Here is a 16,379-nt window from a genome sequence, read left to right on the forward strand (position 1 = left end):
AGCTAATCAGCAAGCTTGCAACTTGCTTCTAACTAATAGAACAAGGCAAAGGTGATGAGATGTTATTTCCAAGATGAGATTACATAAGATTGTGACTTCTGCCTTTTGAGATTCTTCCCCTTGCTGGCTTTGATGAAGCAAGTTTCCATGTTGGATAGGTACAAGGGATAAAGAAATGAGCATAGTCTTTGGCCAATAGCTAGCTATGAACCGAGGCTCTCAGTCCAACAGTCTTTAGGAAACTGAAATTCTGCCAAAAACCAAGTGAGTTTGGAAGCAAAATTTCCCAGTTGAGCCTTCAGATGAGACCCCAGCCCTAGATGATACTTTGATTGCAGCCTTCTAAAACACTCTGAATTAGAGGACTCAGATAAGCCATGCCTGGATTCCTGACCCATAGTGTTGTTTTAAACTGCTAAATCTGTGGTAATTTTTACAAGTAATAGATTACTAATATACTAGCTGACATCACTTGAACAGAGATGCGCCATCTTAGCTACACCTAAGCCAAACTGCCAACCTATAGAATCATAAGCAAGTAAATGATTGTTGTTTTAAGCCACTAACATTAGGGAGGTTTGTTATGCAGTAAAAACTGATACAATGTGTAAAAGGATAATAAGCCATTACCAAGTTGGGTTTATCCCAGGTATACAAAGATAGCTTAATGAGAAAATCTGTAATCATTATTCATCACATTATCTGAATAAAAGGGAAAGAGCATATGACCATTTGAAAAGATGTAGAAAAAGCATTTGATAAAATTTATATGCCCATGAAAAGAAACCCAATAAATTAGGACTAGAAGGGGACTTTCTCAATCGATGACAAGTACCTATAAACAACCTGTAGCAAACATCACTTTAAATGAGATTTTGAAAATATTCCCTTTAAAATTCGTAATGAAATAAAGAACAAAAATATTATATAAGTAAATAAATGAAATGAAATGAGGAATGTGTAAAGGTGCCAACTAATATCATTTGTATATATAATTGCATTGGAGGTCCCGACCTGCACAGTAAGACAAGAAAAAGAAATTAGAAACTTGAAGACTACTGGGGAGATGTTGGTCAAAGGACACAAAATTTCAGTTAGATAGGAGGAATAAGTTTGAGTGGTCTATTGCACAACATGGTGACAATAGTTAACAACAATGTATTGTATTCTTAAAAATTGCTAAGAGAGTAGATTTTAAGTGTTCTCACTTGAAGAACTTTGGAAACAAAAAGATGATCCTATAAGCTTCTAGAAGGAAAGAAAGGAAGGAAGGAAGGAAAGAAGGAAGGTTTCATGCAAAGAATCAAGAATCGGAATGGTGTTGGACTTAACAGAAAAAAGCTAGAAGACAGTAATATAATACCTTCAAAATTTTAAGGGGATATGATTTCCAAGAAAAGTTACATCCAGCCAAAATATCAAACAAATATGAGGGCAGAATAAAGACATATTCAGACATGCAAAAACTCAAAAAATTTACTTCTCACAAAGGAGGCTACCAGAGATTTCCACGAAAAATGTGAGTATAAATTAAGAAAGAGGAAAAATATGAGGGTCAAGATAGGACAGTGAAGGGTGAACCTAAAATGACAGCTCTATGGCAGGGGAACTAACACAGATTAGAAAAGCTATAGAAGAGATATCTTCAATAATTTGAAATTCAGGGAACAGCTAATAAGTTGGAATGTAATGAGAGGAAAGAAATTCACACAACTGGGGCTGGGATTGAGTTAATGATAAAATACACAGAGAACAAGCAAATGAAAAAATAAGACAACTTTTAGGAGAATAAGAGGAGGAAAGAGAAAAGTAATCATATACTACAAGGCTCAGCTGTAAATACTATTTATACAGTCATAATAATATAAATATTAGATATTAAGTTAATCAACAATACAGTATCAATAACTATATTAGGAAGTTGGGCTGACTAGAAGATTGCATATGTGTAGTGGGGGCAGAGGGTATGGTTAAAATATAACTAAATATTTAAGTTCCACAGTAGAAAGTCAATAGACAATTTTTAAAACTAAAAAAACATTAAGACATAGCAAACAAAAGCATATTATTTGAATATACAGAGTTAAATGCCAAGAAAATTAGCTAAAAATGTTGCAAGTGGCTACGTCTGAGTACAGTAAGGATAGATAGGGTGGTCTGAGTACGGTAAGGATAGATAGGGTGGGGGACTGTTTGTTACACTGTACCTTGGATAATTATATCACTCTTTAAATTATGGGCATATAAAAAAAACCTTGTTAAAAATAGAAACTAAACTCAAAAAAGAACTAAAAAGAAAGCATAGGTTATGAAGTCAGAAGGCATGGGTTTGAGCTCTGGTTCTACCACTTACCACTGATGTGATCTTTAGCAACTATGTACAAAATGATATTAGGCCATAAATGGATATTTAAAACTTGGTGAATTACAAATCTACCTGTCCCCATTCATCCAATTTTAGTTTGAGAGCAAATCTTGATTATTTCTGTTCCCCATTTAGGACTTAACGTAGATTTTACATGTAGTATGTCCTTAATTCAATGATTGCGTTACAATTTAAAGCACTTGTAAATCTGGGATCTGATTTCATACCAACTACCCTGGTTGCACATAAATAAATTGCTTATCCCCATCTAATCATACATTATGCCTTTAAATAAATTTCCCTATAACTGAACTAGTTTAATAATGAGACATTAAATTTTTCCCCATATTTTGCACATGCTCCTATTACTGTACTTATCACATTGTGATTTATGAATCCTAGCATATTTAAATTTATTTCTGTATACTTTCCCTCAAGCACAAGAATTTAAGTTTTGTGTACACGGGATTTCAAGTCACTTCTGTTATTTAAAAAATGGAACAGAGGGAGAGAATGGGGATTGAGAGGAGAAAATAGAAAAAGCAGAATCCAAGCATGAGTAGAAGCTTTTTTGTAGTACAACTTAGAGAGAAATAAAGGAAGCTCAAGCAAAAGAAAGACAGGCTCAGAACTGCCTGCCAACATCTGTTAATGCAGAAGGATTAGGACTGGACCAAAGCTATTTAACTCTGAGAACTGAAGAGGAGTTTGAGAAATACTACAGAGAACTGGCTGGGTTACATAAAAGTTCTCCAGAATTTTTTTCTATTTCAAATATTCCAAGATATACAGTGAGACTACAGAGAAAATACTGCAAGTTTAAGATATATATGTATGTATAGTATCATTGATATTCTTTTTATATGTATGTGTTGTCTTTACTGTTTGATTTTTGCAAGTGCAAAAAATTACAGATATGAGGCTTTCTCTTGAGATAAGTCTCTAATCCAATTTTGCCGATCATGTTTGAAGCTCTCAAAACGCCCTATGATTAGAGAGAGTGACCCTAGCACAGTGTCTGTGGTACACAGTAGGTTATCAATAAATGTTTCTTTTTTTTGTCCTTTTTGAGGCCGGTAAGGGGATCGCAACCCTTGGCTTGGTGTCGCCCACACTGCGCTCAGCCAGTGAGCGCACTGGCCATCCCTATATAGGATCTGAACCCGCGGCCGGAGCGCTACTGCGCTCCCAGCGCTGCACTCTCCCGAGTGAGCCACGGGGTCGGCCCATCAATAAATGTTTCTTAATTGAAAGCATGAATGACAATAATAATTATGAAAACCCAGCAAACAAATAAATCAACTCCAGTCTTCCTTACCGGCTTTCTTTTTCCCCTTTTGACCTGGAACTTGTTCTAAACCATCTTGGCCTTTTCTCATTAACATAGCAAGTGATGCATCATAAGCTCTGAACAGGTCCACAACCTCATGTAAAGCAACATCTGTTATCAGATCACAGCTCAGGACCAGCACATCAGTCTGTCAAATGGAGAAGGGAAAAGTCAGTATTATAAAGGACAATGAATCACACAAATCATCACAGATAAACATACGATAGCTTAGAAGCACATAAACCAGATAATATTTTTCAAACAATTTTCATAGCAAAACAAGTAAAGTAAATGGGGTTGTTCTAATTGAATTGTCCTGGGGAAGGGTCTGGAATCTCTACCTCCCCGTTGTGTACCTTACTGCAATCCCTGAGACACCTCTGGAACCCTGGGCTCTAAGGAACAGAGTCTCAAAACCACCACATTATCTATTTCTATGACATGGAATAAATGATCTTATATTTATACATCCTTTTACAGTTTAAAAAAGCATTTTCACATAATTTAATGATTTCACATGGTTATGAAACACTATAGAACAATCATTTTGCTACAATAATAGGATATAACGTGATGAATATAACACCCCATTCTTTGGGAATGCACATTCTAGGTAGCAAACAATTACAATACAACCACAGGTATGTATAAAGCAATCATTTAATCCTATAACAATACTATGAGGGTGGTATTATTATTAATATCGTTAGTCTCTATTTTTATGGATGTGAAAAATGAGGCCTACTACCATAGCGCATGGCACACAGTAGCCATTTAATAATTGATGAATGAATGAATAAATCAGTGAAGAAAAGATTTGCTCATAGTGGTAGGTTTTCTGATTACAATTCTAATAATTCAGATTAATTACAATAAAAACTAACAATAAAAAATAGAATTTAAAGGGGCCGGCCCGTGGCTCACTCGGGAGAGTGTGGTGCTGATAACACCAAGGCCCCGGGTTCGGATCCCATATACGGATGGCTGGTTCGCTCACTGGCTGAGCGTGGTGCTGACAACACCAAGTCAAGGGTTAAGATCCCCTTATCGGTCATCTTTAAAAAAAAAAAAAAAAAAATAGAATTTAAAAACCAATAATGGTAATTAATGTTTACTGAATGCTTACTATTGACCAGGAATTGTGATAACACTTTGCATGCATTGCGTTATTTCAATCTTCACAACAACACTAAGGCAGGAAGAACAACTAGTAGTAGCACTTTACAGATGAAGAAATAGGTTTATAGTAACTATGTAACTGTCTAATATCTAACAGCTCATAATGGCTATTCATATAACTAAAGAATCTATATTACTTAATAGTGTTTAAAGAAATATTCTGATGTCCCATTTAAGGGAGGCTCTAGTCCAAAATTTAGATCTTAGTTACTGTAAATTTAGGTCTATTACGCAATGTTGTGGGTACTAGATACCAGCTGAAATACCATATTTTCATACCATATTTTCATACCATATTTTCATACCATATTTTCATATTTTCATTTTTACTATGAAAAATGGTATTGATAAACTAAAAAGTATCAATAAGAAGATGGTCAAAATGGTACAAGAGCTAGAAACATGATAGCTGAAAAAAGATGTTTGGTAAGGAAAAGAAAAGATTATGTGAGAGAGAGAGAGAGAGTGGGGAGGATGTGAAGTGGGGTTAAGTGTTAAGTCAAACACTTGACAGTTTGAAGAAAGGACTAAATTTTATCTGAGTAGCTCAGGAGCAAAACTAAGAATGATAGGTAAACAAGAGCAGAAGTATTTTTGGTTTCTATTTTAACTTTGTCAGTCAGAGCTAGTCAAAAAGAATAATTTTGTAAGGTAATGAGTTTCCTATCATTAGTCATTAGAAGTGTTCAAGCAGAAAGTGGATTTATCACTTGCAATGATTCATTTATGCAACATTTATTGAATACTTACTCTATGCTTAGTCAGGCTCTATTGTGGAATTGGAAGAAACTTGGACTAGAAAGTACTGAATGTGAGTGGCTAAGCAAGGCTACTTAACATATTTTAAACTAATTTCTACCTACACATTCAGCTATTATGTTTTATCATAAATGCAGAAATCAGAAGTCCAAAAGCAATTAACTAGAAACAAACTCCTTAAATTTCAATTTAAATCAACTACACCAGTGTTTCTCAAAAATATACTTAGAGTTTCCCAGAGGTGCCTCTGAGAAAGCCTTTTTCTTACTGCCCTTCCTGAGTCAACCAAAGCAGCTCCTCTTTTATTGCTTTTATTTTCTAGGCTTCTATATAAGCTCTGGCTTGGAAATCCAACTCAGCCACTTTAAAAAGCCTGAAAAACATTGGACTGTATTATTCCAGGTTCAAGAATAAAATTAATATCTACATGGAAATTCATGTAAGTGGTTCCAACTTTCCTAAAAGATTAATTTAAAATCAAAATTTCTGCTTTGGGTGGGAAAATGGATTTCAACTCATATTCTACTAAAGCAAAAAAGAGGCTTGTTTGTGTAGAAAGTGAGATTCAACCATCAGAACGCCTTGTCTACTTCCTAAATTTCTTACTCTGAACACTGAATCTGTACCAGAACCACCATTTCTTTTTCAAAATATAACTCATTATTTATAGCCTAAACAATTTCTTTCCTTTTTTTTTTTTTTTTTTAAGATGACTGGTAAGGGGATCTCAACCCTTGACTTGGTGTTGTGAGCACCACGCTCTCCCAAGTAAGCTAACCGGCCATCCCTATATAGGGATCTGAACCCGTGGCCTTGGTGTTATCAACACCACACTCTCCCAAGTGAGCCATGGACCAGCCCCTAAACAATTTCTTTTGAAGGCCTCTTAAAGTTAAGTAGTTCAAATTTGCACTTTTTCTACTCTTCTGCTTAAGGCTCGCTTAATTCTTTCTGGATCTTAACTCTAAGACTAAAAAAAAAGGTTCCTATAAACATCTTCTTTTTAGGAAAAAAAATTCCTAAGCCTGCAACTCACCATTCAGCAACCACCAAACGTTAACAAATCAGACCACATACATGTAAACATGTAAGCTAAGGAAGAAACAGCCTGCAAAATTCTACTTCTTATAACACTGCTTAGAAAGGCAGGGGGCATGGGCCACTACTAAGGACATCCACACAATTGTCTAACAATATAGAAGTTGCCCCATTTCATCATAATGAAAATACAGTTTGCCAAGGAAAAATCTATTTTTCAAAGTTTCTAATAACATGACTAATTTTTGCAAGTTGACTATTCCACAATAAATTGAATTATTAAGTATTCTCCACAGTGAAGAAAATGACCCCAACGCAGATACCTCCGAAGAGGTCACAATGTTGTCTTGGAAAATAAATGCTATTATCATTCAATATTTACAAAAGTGTTTAAATCTCTCAGTACAGTGAATGCTGAACAAGTCCTGCGTAACTGTGAATAGGGTGTAGGTGCATTTCTCTCTCTGCTTTTAGATTACTTTTTGCTAAATTGAATGCAAAATCCCCAAGGATTACAAGGAACAGGCCCCTCCCCTAAATGTCTGGCTGCCATCTGTTCTCAGTGTAAAAAGAAAGGCAGCGGTCTGAAATAGGAGGGCCCGGTATACAGATGGAGGTGCTATTCCATTAGCCCCTCTCCTGCTCTGTTCCCAGATAATGCACCATGTAAGATTCACTGAGACCACACTCCCATCCTCTTTGCAACTCCACCACTTCCAAAGGAAGTCTTTGCTGTCTGATCAATGTACTTTGTTTCCAAAGCAGGAAATCCTGGATGAAGAAACAAAAGTCTAAAAAAAAACTAAATCATCCTTATACCTTCATAATAGTTGTACTATCTATTTTTCTCTACATTTTTACAAAAGCTGTAATAGAAAGAAATGATCATTTTTTTGATCTTTACTCTAAAAAGTGTAAAGCCTGTTCTAGATATGCAAATTGCTTTCTACTAACTGGAGCCCAGAGAGAGAAAGTAGAAAACTGATAAGAGGCAGAGAAGTTTTTTGTTTGTTTGTTTTTGTTTTGGGCAGCTGGTCAAAAAACATGGACTATAATTAGACTGTGAAGTAACTGTATGAGGGGTCTTCAAAAAGTTCATAGAGAGATTCCTATTATCTTTTAATTCTATTTTTCTACAAACTTTTTAAAGTACTCTCATATCTAAAATGCAATTAATTTGAAAGAAGTTCTATGAACAAGCCAACCTTCATCTGCCTGTGTTTCAGGAGACCAGTTCTTTTCCAACACCAATGGTATGCCTCTTCTGCAGAGACCAACTGGAGTGTCCAAAAGCCTCCCTACTCCCTATTCCAACAATCCTCAGTGTGCTGCATCACAAGCCTGCTCCTCTAGAGAAGAAGCCAGGGCAATGTCAAGGGCAAAAAGCTTAGCTCTGCAGGACAGCAAATGTATGCACAGTTGGCAGTGTAGAAACATACAAGGTCTCCAAGGGAAGGCAGCATTTCAGTGTTTAGAGAGAAATCAAGACACTCAGAAATTCAAAACCCAAACTGCTGCCAGTTAGTCTTGACTAAAACAAACAAATTAAGCTCAGAAAACCCAATTAACAAGCCATGGCAAAGCCCAGAAATCGCTCATTACAAGAACATTTTCAATCAAGCCAAAACCACTGAGTAAAACCAGAGGAAAAAACCCAAAAGTTAAATCAGAAAACCGGATGTATGTGTGTGTGGTGGTAGTGGTGGCGTGGGAGGTGAGGAGAGCTACTGGGAATAGCCTCTTTTCCTGGCAGCTGTTCCATGACAGATTGTAATTTATAATACAATCTGGCAAACAATTTCCTATGGCAAGGAGAAAGAAAAATACACTTACTCTCCTGGAAAAAAACTGTCAGGGCAAGGTACATACCATGCTTTTACCCACCCAGCACTTCCACAAACAATGGCTATGATCCAAATCACCACCCTGCACTCCACCCCTGCCCATATGGAACTAATGAATTCAGTTACTTGGTGTGACTACAAATGGTCACAATTTACATCATCCTATGTGGTCCAATCCCAATCCAATCCCCAAGAGTAGTTTGTGTGCTTTAATAAACACCAATGGCTAACTGCAATGAAGATCTCACCGGCTCATACTTGGAAAAGATTACCAGTCTATAATCCCCAAATTGCATAGCAATGGGCCAACTGCTACTTTGTTTTTACTAAGGTTGGGGCAGTAGGTGCAGGAAGGAATGACCAACTCAGTCTATAAGTAAGAAATGTGATAATCCTTACGCTCAGAGCTAAATATCCTTCCTGTGTTCCTTAGCTCAATCACAGTGTTACTACCATCTAGGATCTGAAGTCCTCCCTCTCCTGCCCTGTCCTCCACCCCAATATCATAATGGTCCCCAAATCCTCCTCTTTATCTCTACTACACTCCTTTGGTTCAGGCCTCAAAATCTTTTTCCATTCTCTTAACTGGTCTCTCTCACTACACTTTTCCCCTATTCTATTCCATATTCCAGTTTCCACTGAATATGCTATTTCTCTGCTTAAAAACACCCTAAAACAGTGTTCTCCAAACATAAAAAAAAAGTTGAACTTATTGCCACTTATTTACTTTTAAAATTTATTTTAAAATATACAAATCACTATAATGATATAATATGCTCTTTATATAACAGACATTTTAAAAGGAAGAAATAAAATTTTAAAAACCTTCCCACTCCACTATATATTCATCCATCGAGATTCAGGTTTTGTCACAGTTACTAGAAAGGGCAGAGTCAATATATTATCTCCCTGAGAGATGAAGCCTTTTCTGATACATTACAGACCTTAAATCACTAACTGGATTACATATTCTCCCCACCCCCAATCTAGACTTTGAGCTCCATAAGGAGCTCTTTTATCTTTGTATCTCCAGTGTTCAATCCAGGGCTGGCAAACATGCATCAGTAAATGTTAGCACTCCACCTGTCTCCACCTGTTATCTTCTTCTCTTTGTTTAATTTGACTCAAATATTAAAACATCCAATTTTAGATGTTTATAAACAGCATACATTCTGACAGGTGAGTGCCCCGTTTGTAGAAACTGTGTTCGGAGTTACAACAGGAGCCACAGAGGCAATTTTGCAGTTCCTGCAAGAAGGTAGGGAATGAAACTGCTGCCTCCAAAGAAGAAAAAGGAAGAGATGACTGAAAGGAAAGAAATCAGATGAAGCTGTCCTAGATGGAAGGCATGGCTGGAGAGTGATATGCTAGATTTACTCTTTTAAAATGGAGGCACAACATTTATAGTTCTAATATTTGTAGTTCATTCACCTTCCCAAAGGAAGTTTTCCTCTTCGGGTTAAGAACAAACAGAAGAATTCTATTCATCTTTCATGTGTGAAGCTAAAAAACAAGTAACTGAGAATATGTTAATTTCTAATTCAGTTAAGATGAGTTCCCTATGAAAATGCTAGTCACTTCTCTTCCAGGATTTAGATATATGCAATTTAGTTTTAATCTCCAAGTGCACTGATTCAGAATAATTTGGAATAGAGAAAAAACGAGGGCTTTTTTGTTCTCTCAAATCAAACCTTCACTCTGATGTAATTTATTATACGGAATTTATGTTAAACAATTTCATCCTTTTTCTTTGATCAGACACAAATGCCCTATAGGACAAAAATATCACTGCCCCATTAGTTTAGTAAAACAAACATTTCAAGACCATAGAACATACTCTTACAATTACACTACATATTTTCTGCCTGAATTTCACTTCTAATTTTATCCTGAGCATGACATAGAAATATTGCCCAGTTTGCATAGAAACCAGAATGTTTAAGGAAAGGTCAGCAGAAAGTGGTTAGGGACCATGATAAAGAAGAGTTTATAACAATGAGAAAAAGATAACTAACAAGTTAAAAACAAAAACAAAAAAACGCTAAAATCAGGGTCTTATCACTCCAAAAAGGCAACTTCTAAAACTAGGTATTTTTTTTTCTTAGTAATTCCATAGGTGACCTTGAGTAAGTCACACTCTCTTTGGGCCTCAGTTTCCTCATCTATAGGATGAGAGGGCTGCATCATCTCTGAAGTCCTTTATGGCATAAAATTATATGACTACTACATCAATCTATTCTCAATTCTTTATCTAGAACTATGTTCTGGGTTAAGAGGCGTTAATAATGGTGACCTTAAGGTCCTGAGTTTCTCATCCACTTTGGGAATCATCATGAAAGATTAAATCATGTTAAGTATAATTTTAGGGCTGGCTGGTTAGCTCAGTTGGTTAGAGCGCAGTGTTGATAACACCAAAGTCAAGAGTTTGGATCCCTGCACCGGCTAGTCACCACTTTAAAAAAAAAAAAAAAAAAGTATAATTGTGATGCTCAGCACATTTAAGTGAGCTTGAATTCTTTAAAAAGTAATAATCTATGTAAAGCATATATGGTGATTCTCAGTTAATCAGAGAAATCAGTTAGACACAAAAATCCATAACCAGTTAACCATCCGGTTAAAGAGAATGTTACTACTCAAGTACACTCATTAAAGGATGTGTCTCTGAACATCTGAATACCTTTTCAGCAGTAACCTGAGTAACCACATAGACTTCCAATCTACAGAGTCCAGTTTGGAACCAATGGCTACATTCTATCTGCTACTACAGAATCAGTTCTCTATTTTTAAGTTGATGACAACAAATAAAAAGTAAAAAAAAAAAAAAAAGTTGATGGTAAAAACAACTAATTTAAAACTGGACAACATTTTACTACTTACAAAGCTCTTACACAAACTTTACTTCATTTAAGTCTCACACAACTCTAGAATATCTATATAATTAAACCCGTTTTACAGACAAAAAGATAGTGGCTCAGAAATACTATACGATCTGCCCCTCCACCACCACCTTGCCCTCCAGAAACACAACAAAAACCAAAACCACACAGATAACAATAGTGGTGCTGCTAAATGAATCTAGGCCCTCCTTAAATGCACTCATGTCACATTTAAATTTAGTCAGGCATCTTACTGGTGTTTTTTCTTTCTTTCTTTTTTTTTTTTTTTGTGGTGACATACTGTTTAAAACCAAATTATATTTGATGAAAAACTAGAAGATATGTTGTATTTCAGAGTAACTTATACATGATACTTAAATATTGTGAAGCAGGGCTGGCTGGTTAGCTCGGTTGGTTAGAGCGTGGTGGCCTTGTGCTGATAACATCTAGGTCCAGGGTTTGTTCCCTCTACAGGCCAGCCGCAAAAAAAAAAAAAAAAAAAAAGTGAAGTACTATATGAATATGAGATTTTGTTTTTATTGAAATGAATTAATTAATCTCTTAAAATAATGGCCTCTACATCATAGAATGTAATAATGCCACCGTGACCTACATTGTTCAAACCACATTTCTGAACAACACATTTTGAGAGAGTCACTGACAGATCAAAGAAGGATAAGAGGAGGTTCCAAGGATGTGGAAGGACTAGAAAATCACAAGAACTAGGGATACATGGATAGAAGAGAAGAACTTGGGGACCCAATAACTGAAAAGCTGCCACAGGAACTGGAAGATAATGTATTTTGACTGCTCAATTATAGGACATGATCTGAAAGCAGAAATTTAAGAGGAGCACTGATTAGTTCAACATTAGAAAAAACTTTCTGATATCTAGAACCTCATAAGAAACCCCCAATGGAGGTTTTCAAACACAGCTTAGAGTAATCTCCATGGGAAATATGCAGTAGATTCTTGGGCATGGTAAAGGATTAAATGTCTTTTACAGATCTTTTTAAATTCTAAGGCCCTAAGAAACTGTCATTCTTGATTTTAACAGCACAAACTGTTTAGCACATTTTCTCTGTCCTCCATTCTGTCCTTCAATCAAAGGGACCAGACAGAGGTAGGGAAGGTATCCTCCTTGCTCTTCATTATCATTCCAGACCATTTCTCTCACTCCTCCATGACCTCAGCTCATTTGAAGTGCATTGAAACAGATAATACCACCTTCTCCCCTTCCTTGTTGCAGTCAGCTACTGAACTCCCTGTCACCTATTCTCCTTCATTTGAGATTGTAAAAGTTTCGAGTAAAGATGGTAGATTGAAGAGGCATTACTCATTCCCAAAATTTCACTGAATTAACAGTAAAAGGACTTTCAAAACGGGCATAAGGCAACAAAAATAGGAATAGAGAGGAAACACTGCAAACACTGACATAAGTCAGTGGTAGGAAAACTGAGAACCAACTCAAGTTACACCAGATCCCCAAAGGGCTCAGAAGGTGAAGAGGGCAGAAAGGACGGAGCGGGGGAGGCGGTGTTTGGGGGTACAATAAAGGGTCAGTTGAAAGAGCCCTGTTCTTCACTCTTTGCAGTCCAACTACTCCACAGGTTCCACATGGCAGAGGCTAAAGAGAGTAAAAGAAGATATCTGAACTGGGGAGAAATCACCACAGGTGGGAGTAGGGAGAGAGAATGCCCCTTACTGAAAAGGGGGATTTTAAAAAGTATGCATACAGGATTCTCACACACTCTCCAGCTCACTCATTTCCTAGAATGCCAGCAGCCAGATCTTTACATTTCAGGCAAGCGAATTTAATCATTTTTTTCCGGGTAATCTGAGTAGTACAAGAGGAAAAAACCTGAAGATACAAATATAAGAGATTCCTAGAAAAAGAGCCCAACATCACCCTACAAAGAAGCTCATAGTCAACATACTGCATCCATAAATAAAACTTCAGCAAAAAGATAGAGAAACAGAAAATATGAGAGAAAAGAAAATTAGAGGACCAGCCTAAGAGATCCATTATCAGAATAATAAGTTGTTCAGAAAAAAGAACAGAGGAAACAGCAAGAATCATCAACAAAATGATTTTTTAAATGTCCCCGTACTGAAAGACATGAATATCAAAATTGAAAGGGTTCAATGAATGGAAGGCTCACATGGATAAAACAGCTTCACAAGAAAGTACATTATCATGAAATTTCAGAACATTTGGGAGACAGGGTAGAAGGCCATGTGATGACGAAGGCAGAGATTGGAGTTATGCTGCCACATGCCAAGGAACAATAAGGACAGCTGGAAGCCACGAGAAGCTAGAAAAAGGCAAGGAAGGATTCTTCCCTGGAGCCTTTAGAGGGAGCATGGTCCTGCCAACACCTTGATTTAGGACTTCTAGCCTCTGGAACTGCGAGAGAATAAATTTCTGTTGTTTTAAGCCAAAAAAACAAAACAACAACAAAAAAATTTTCAGAACACTTGGGATATAGAAAATGCTATAAATTTCCAGAGAGAAAAAAGTGGTCATATATAAAAGATTAGTAATCACAAAAGCTTCTCAACAACACTGGTTGCTAAAGACAATAAGCAGTGCCTTCAAAATTCTTAGGGATCAGTTTTCTAACTGAGACTTCTATACCTAGTCGAACTATCAATCAAGTATGAGGGTAGAATAAAGAGATTTTTCAAGAATGCAAGGTCTCAGAAAATTTGGCTTCCTTACACATTTTGTCAGGAAGCTCTAATATGTTTCCTATAAAAATGGTGGGGGGCAGAGAGTGAGGTAAACAAAGAAAAAGGAAAATATAGATTCTAGGAAAAAGGGCATCAAACTCAAGAAAGAGGCAAAGTGAATATTCATGAGGATGGTGAAGGGAGATGACAGGATGACAGCTCTGCACCAGGCATGGAAGGCAACCAATACAGATTGAAGTAAATCTGAGGCTCTGGGAGAGACTTCTTTAGGGAGATGCAATTGATAGAACAGTGATGAGTCTACATATTTTGAGAGGAGGTTAGACAACTAGTGAAAAGGCTTATTGGAGCAGATGACGCCTACATTAAGAGCCAGGCTACTTCAAATAAACTTTCAGTCATGGTGACAGAATGCTTACAGCTTCCCATAAATTGGCTGGACCATTCCACTAGCCATAGCCAGGCTGTAGTGTTACCTCAGATTCAGACAGAGCAGGACAAATGGCCTTACCAAGAGTTTCCAAAAATCTTGTGGGCTGCTTGTTACCTAAAGACAAAGAAAGTTGGTGATGATAGCCTGTGCTTTCTATCATAATTCCTAGCTAGTGCCTTTCCCCTACCCTACAGTCCTTCATTCCATGAAAAGGTCCCTACAGAAGGAGAATAACTCAAAGGAATCAGGCTCAAACACAGAGCTTGCAAGTTTTCTAGTTACCAAATAAAGTATAGGGCTGCAGAAGTCCCATCCCACAGACCAAAGTTCCAGCAAGTAGCAGTCTGTGAGAATGTAAGACGAAAACACTTCAAATTTGTGGATACATATACCAGGTTAGTACAGTCAAGAGAAGAGCTCCATTGAGATTCCCTGGAGAAAAAAAAAAAAAAGGCTCCAAAATTACTACATTCAACTTGTTTCTGCCATAACTTCAGGTCTTTGCACTATGCCACCAGCATGCTCAAAGAAGGCATCATTGGAGATAAACTGAGGCCATCATAGGCAACCACAGCCCACCAAAGTAGTCATAAGAAGGAAAGTTGCCACTTAATAACGGCTTTAAGCAAGTTGGGACCAAGTTCTCAGATCTTCCCTTTACCAAACTCTACTCACTCTTTTCAAGGAGATAGAAATCTGACAAAAACAAATCCTTGGGCCAAATGAAAGGTTCCAAGAGAGAATGACAGAGATTTGTAATTTGATAAAGACATCAAATACTCAACTGAAAATAACGAGTATTTAGCTTTTCTCAATCCTTCTAATAAGCTGTCTCCAGGATGGGGATTTCATCGGCTTAGTTTGTTCTTTGTTGTAGCATGTAAGCTGTTTCATAAGACATATAACAATAGTCCTTTTTCTGCATCAAAGGACTTAAATAACTACACCTCTAACAACTAGTATCATTATCCCTATTTTCTTGGTTGTGAAACTGAGGCAGACGGTAAATGAGGCTTGCCTGAGGCCAAAGAAAGATTCCTGCCTAGATTAAATAGAGAATCATCAACACTGCAACTTCTAAAGCAATGAGACCTGCAATATAAGGTAAGTGCTTTAAACATAGGTTACAGGACTCTATTATAGATTTAGTCTGCTGAAGCCTCTTAAATATACCTCACTAACCTGTTCTTAAAATGCTCATCTAAGGGCCAGCCCGTGGCTCACTCGGGAGAGTGTGGTGCTGACAATACCAAGGCCAAGGGTTCGGATCCCTATGTAGGGATGGCCAGTTGGCTCACTTGGGACAGCACCAAGTCAAGCGTTAAGATCCCCTCATTGGTCATCTTTAAAAAACAAACAAAAACAAAAAAACAAAAAAACCCTGCTCATCTAAGGTATAGTTGCATTCTGTTTCTAAAAGCACAAAAACAGCACCAATGGCAGACTACCTCAGTCAGTCAAAGGAACAGCTCTAATGTGGGTCAGTCTCAATGTCCAAGGAGTTAGCCAGCTTTGCTTCATGTGCTGATCACAGACTGCCCCCTTACTTAGCCAGGTTTCTTGCTTATGTGAATCTAGACATAGGACAGAAAGTCTTCATACAAGTCTGGAATCCCCTTCACTTAGAGAAAGATATCAGCAAGCAACAGATATACACTTGCAAGACAAGGGTACTACATAAGTCCTATTAGGAGACTTGCTAGTTTTAAGATAGTTTTACACAAAAAAATTTAATTAAGAGTTCTATACATACTAAGAACCACTGACTTGTACACTTTAAGAGAGTCCAATACATACAAGGGTACTTCAAAAAGTTTGTGGAAAAACAGAATTAAAAGGTAATACAAATCCTTCCATGAAC

General features: G+C 36.9%; 1 protein-coding gene across 2 annotated transcripts in view; it reads right to left on the reverse strand.

Moving 5' to 3' along the window:
• The window catches only part of EIF2B3 (eukaryotic translation initiation factor 2B subunit gamma), a 120,429-nt gene that overhangs the window by 80,873 nt on the left and 23,177 nt on the right, over positions 1-16,379 (reverse strand). For both annotated transcript variants that reach the window (XM_063105395.1, XM_063105396.1), the window contains exon 4: positions 3,684-3,843. In XM_063105395.1, the coding sequence (XP_062961465.1) occupies positions 3,684-3,843 (160 nt within the window). The remainder of the gene's footprint in view (positions 1-3,683; positions 3,844-16,379) is intronic.

Source organism: Cynocephalus volans, chromosome 8 (genome assembly GCF_027409185.1).
Source record: "Cynocephalus volans isolate mCynVol1 chromosome 8, mCynVol1.pri, whole genome shotgun sequence".
Taxonomy (NCBI): domain Eukaryota; kingdom Metazoa; phylum Chordata; class Mammalia; order Dermoptera; family Cynocephalidae; genus Cynocephalus; species Cynocephalus volans.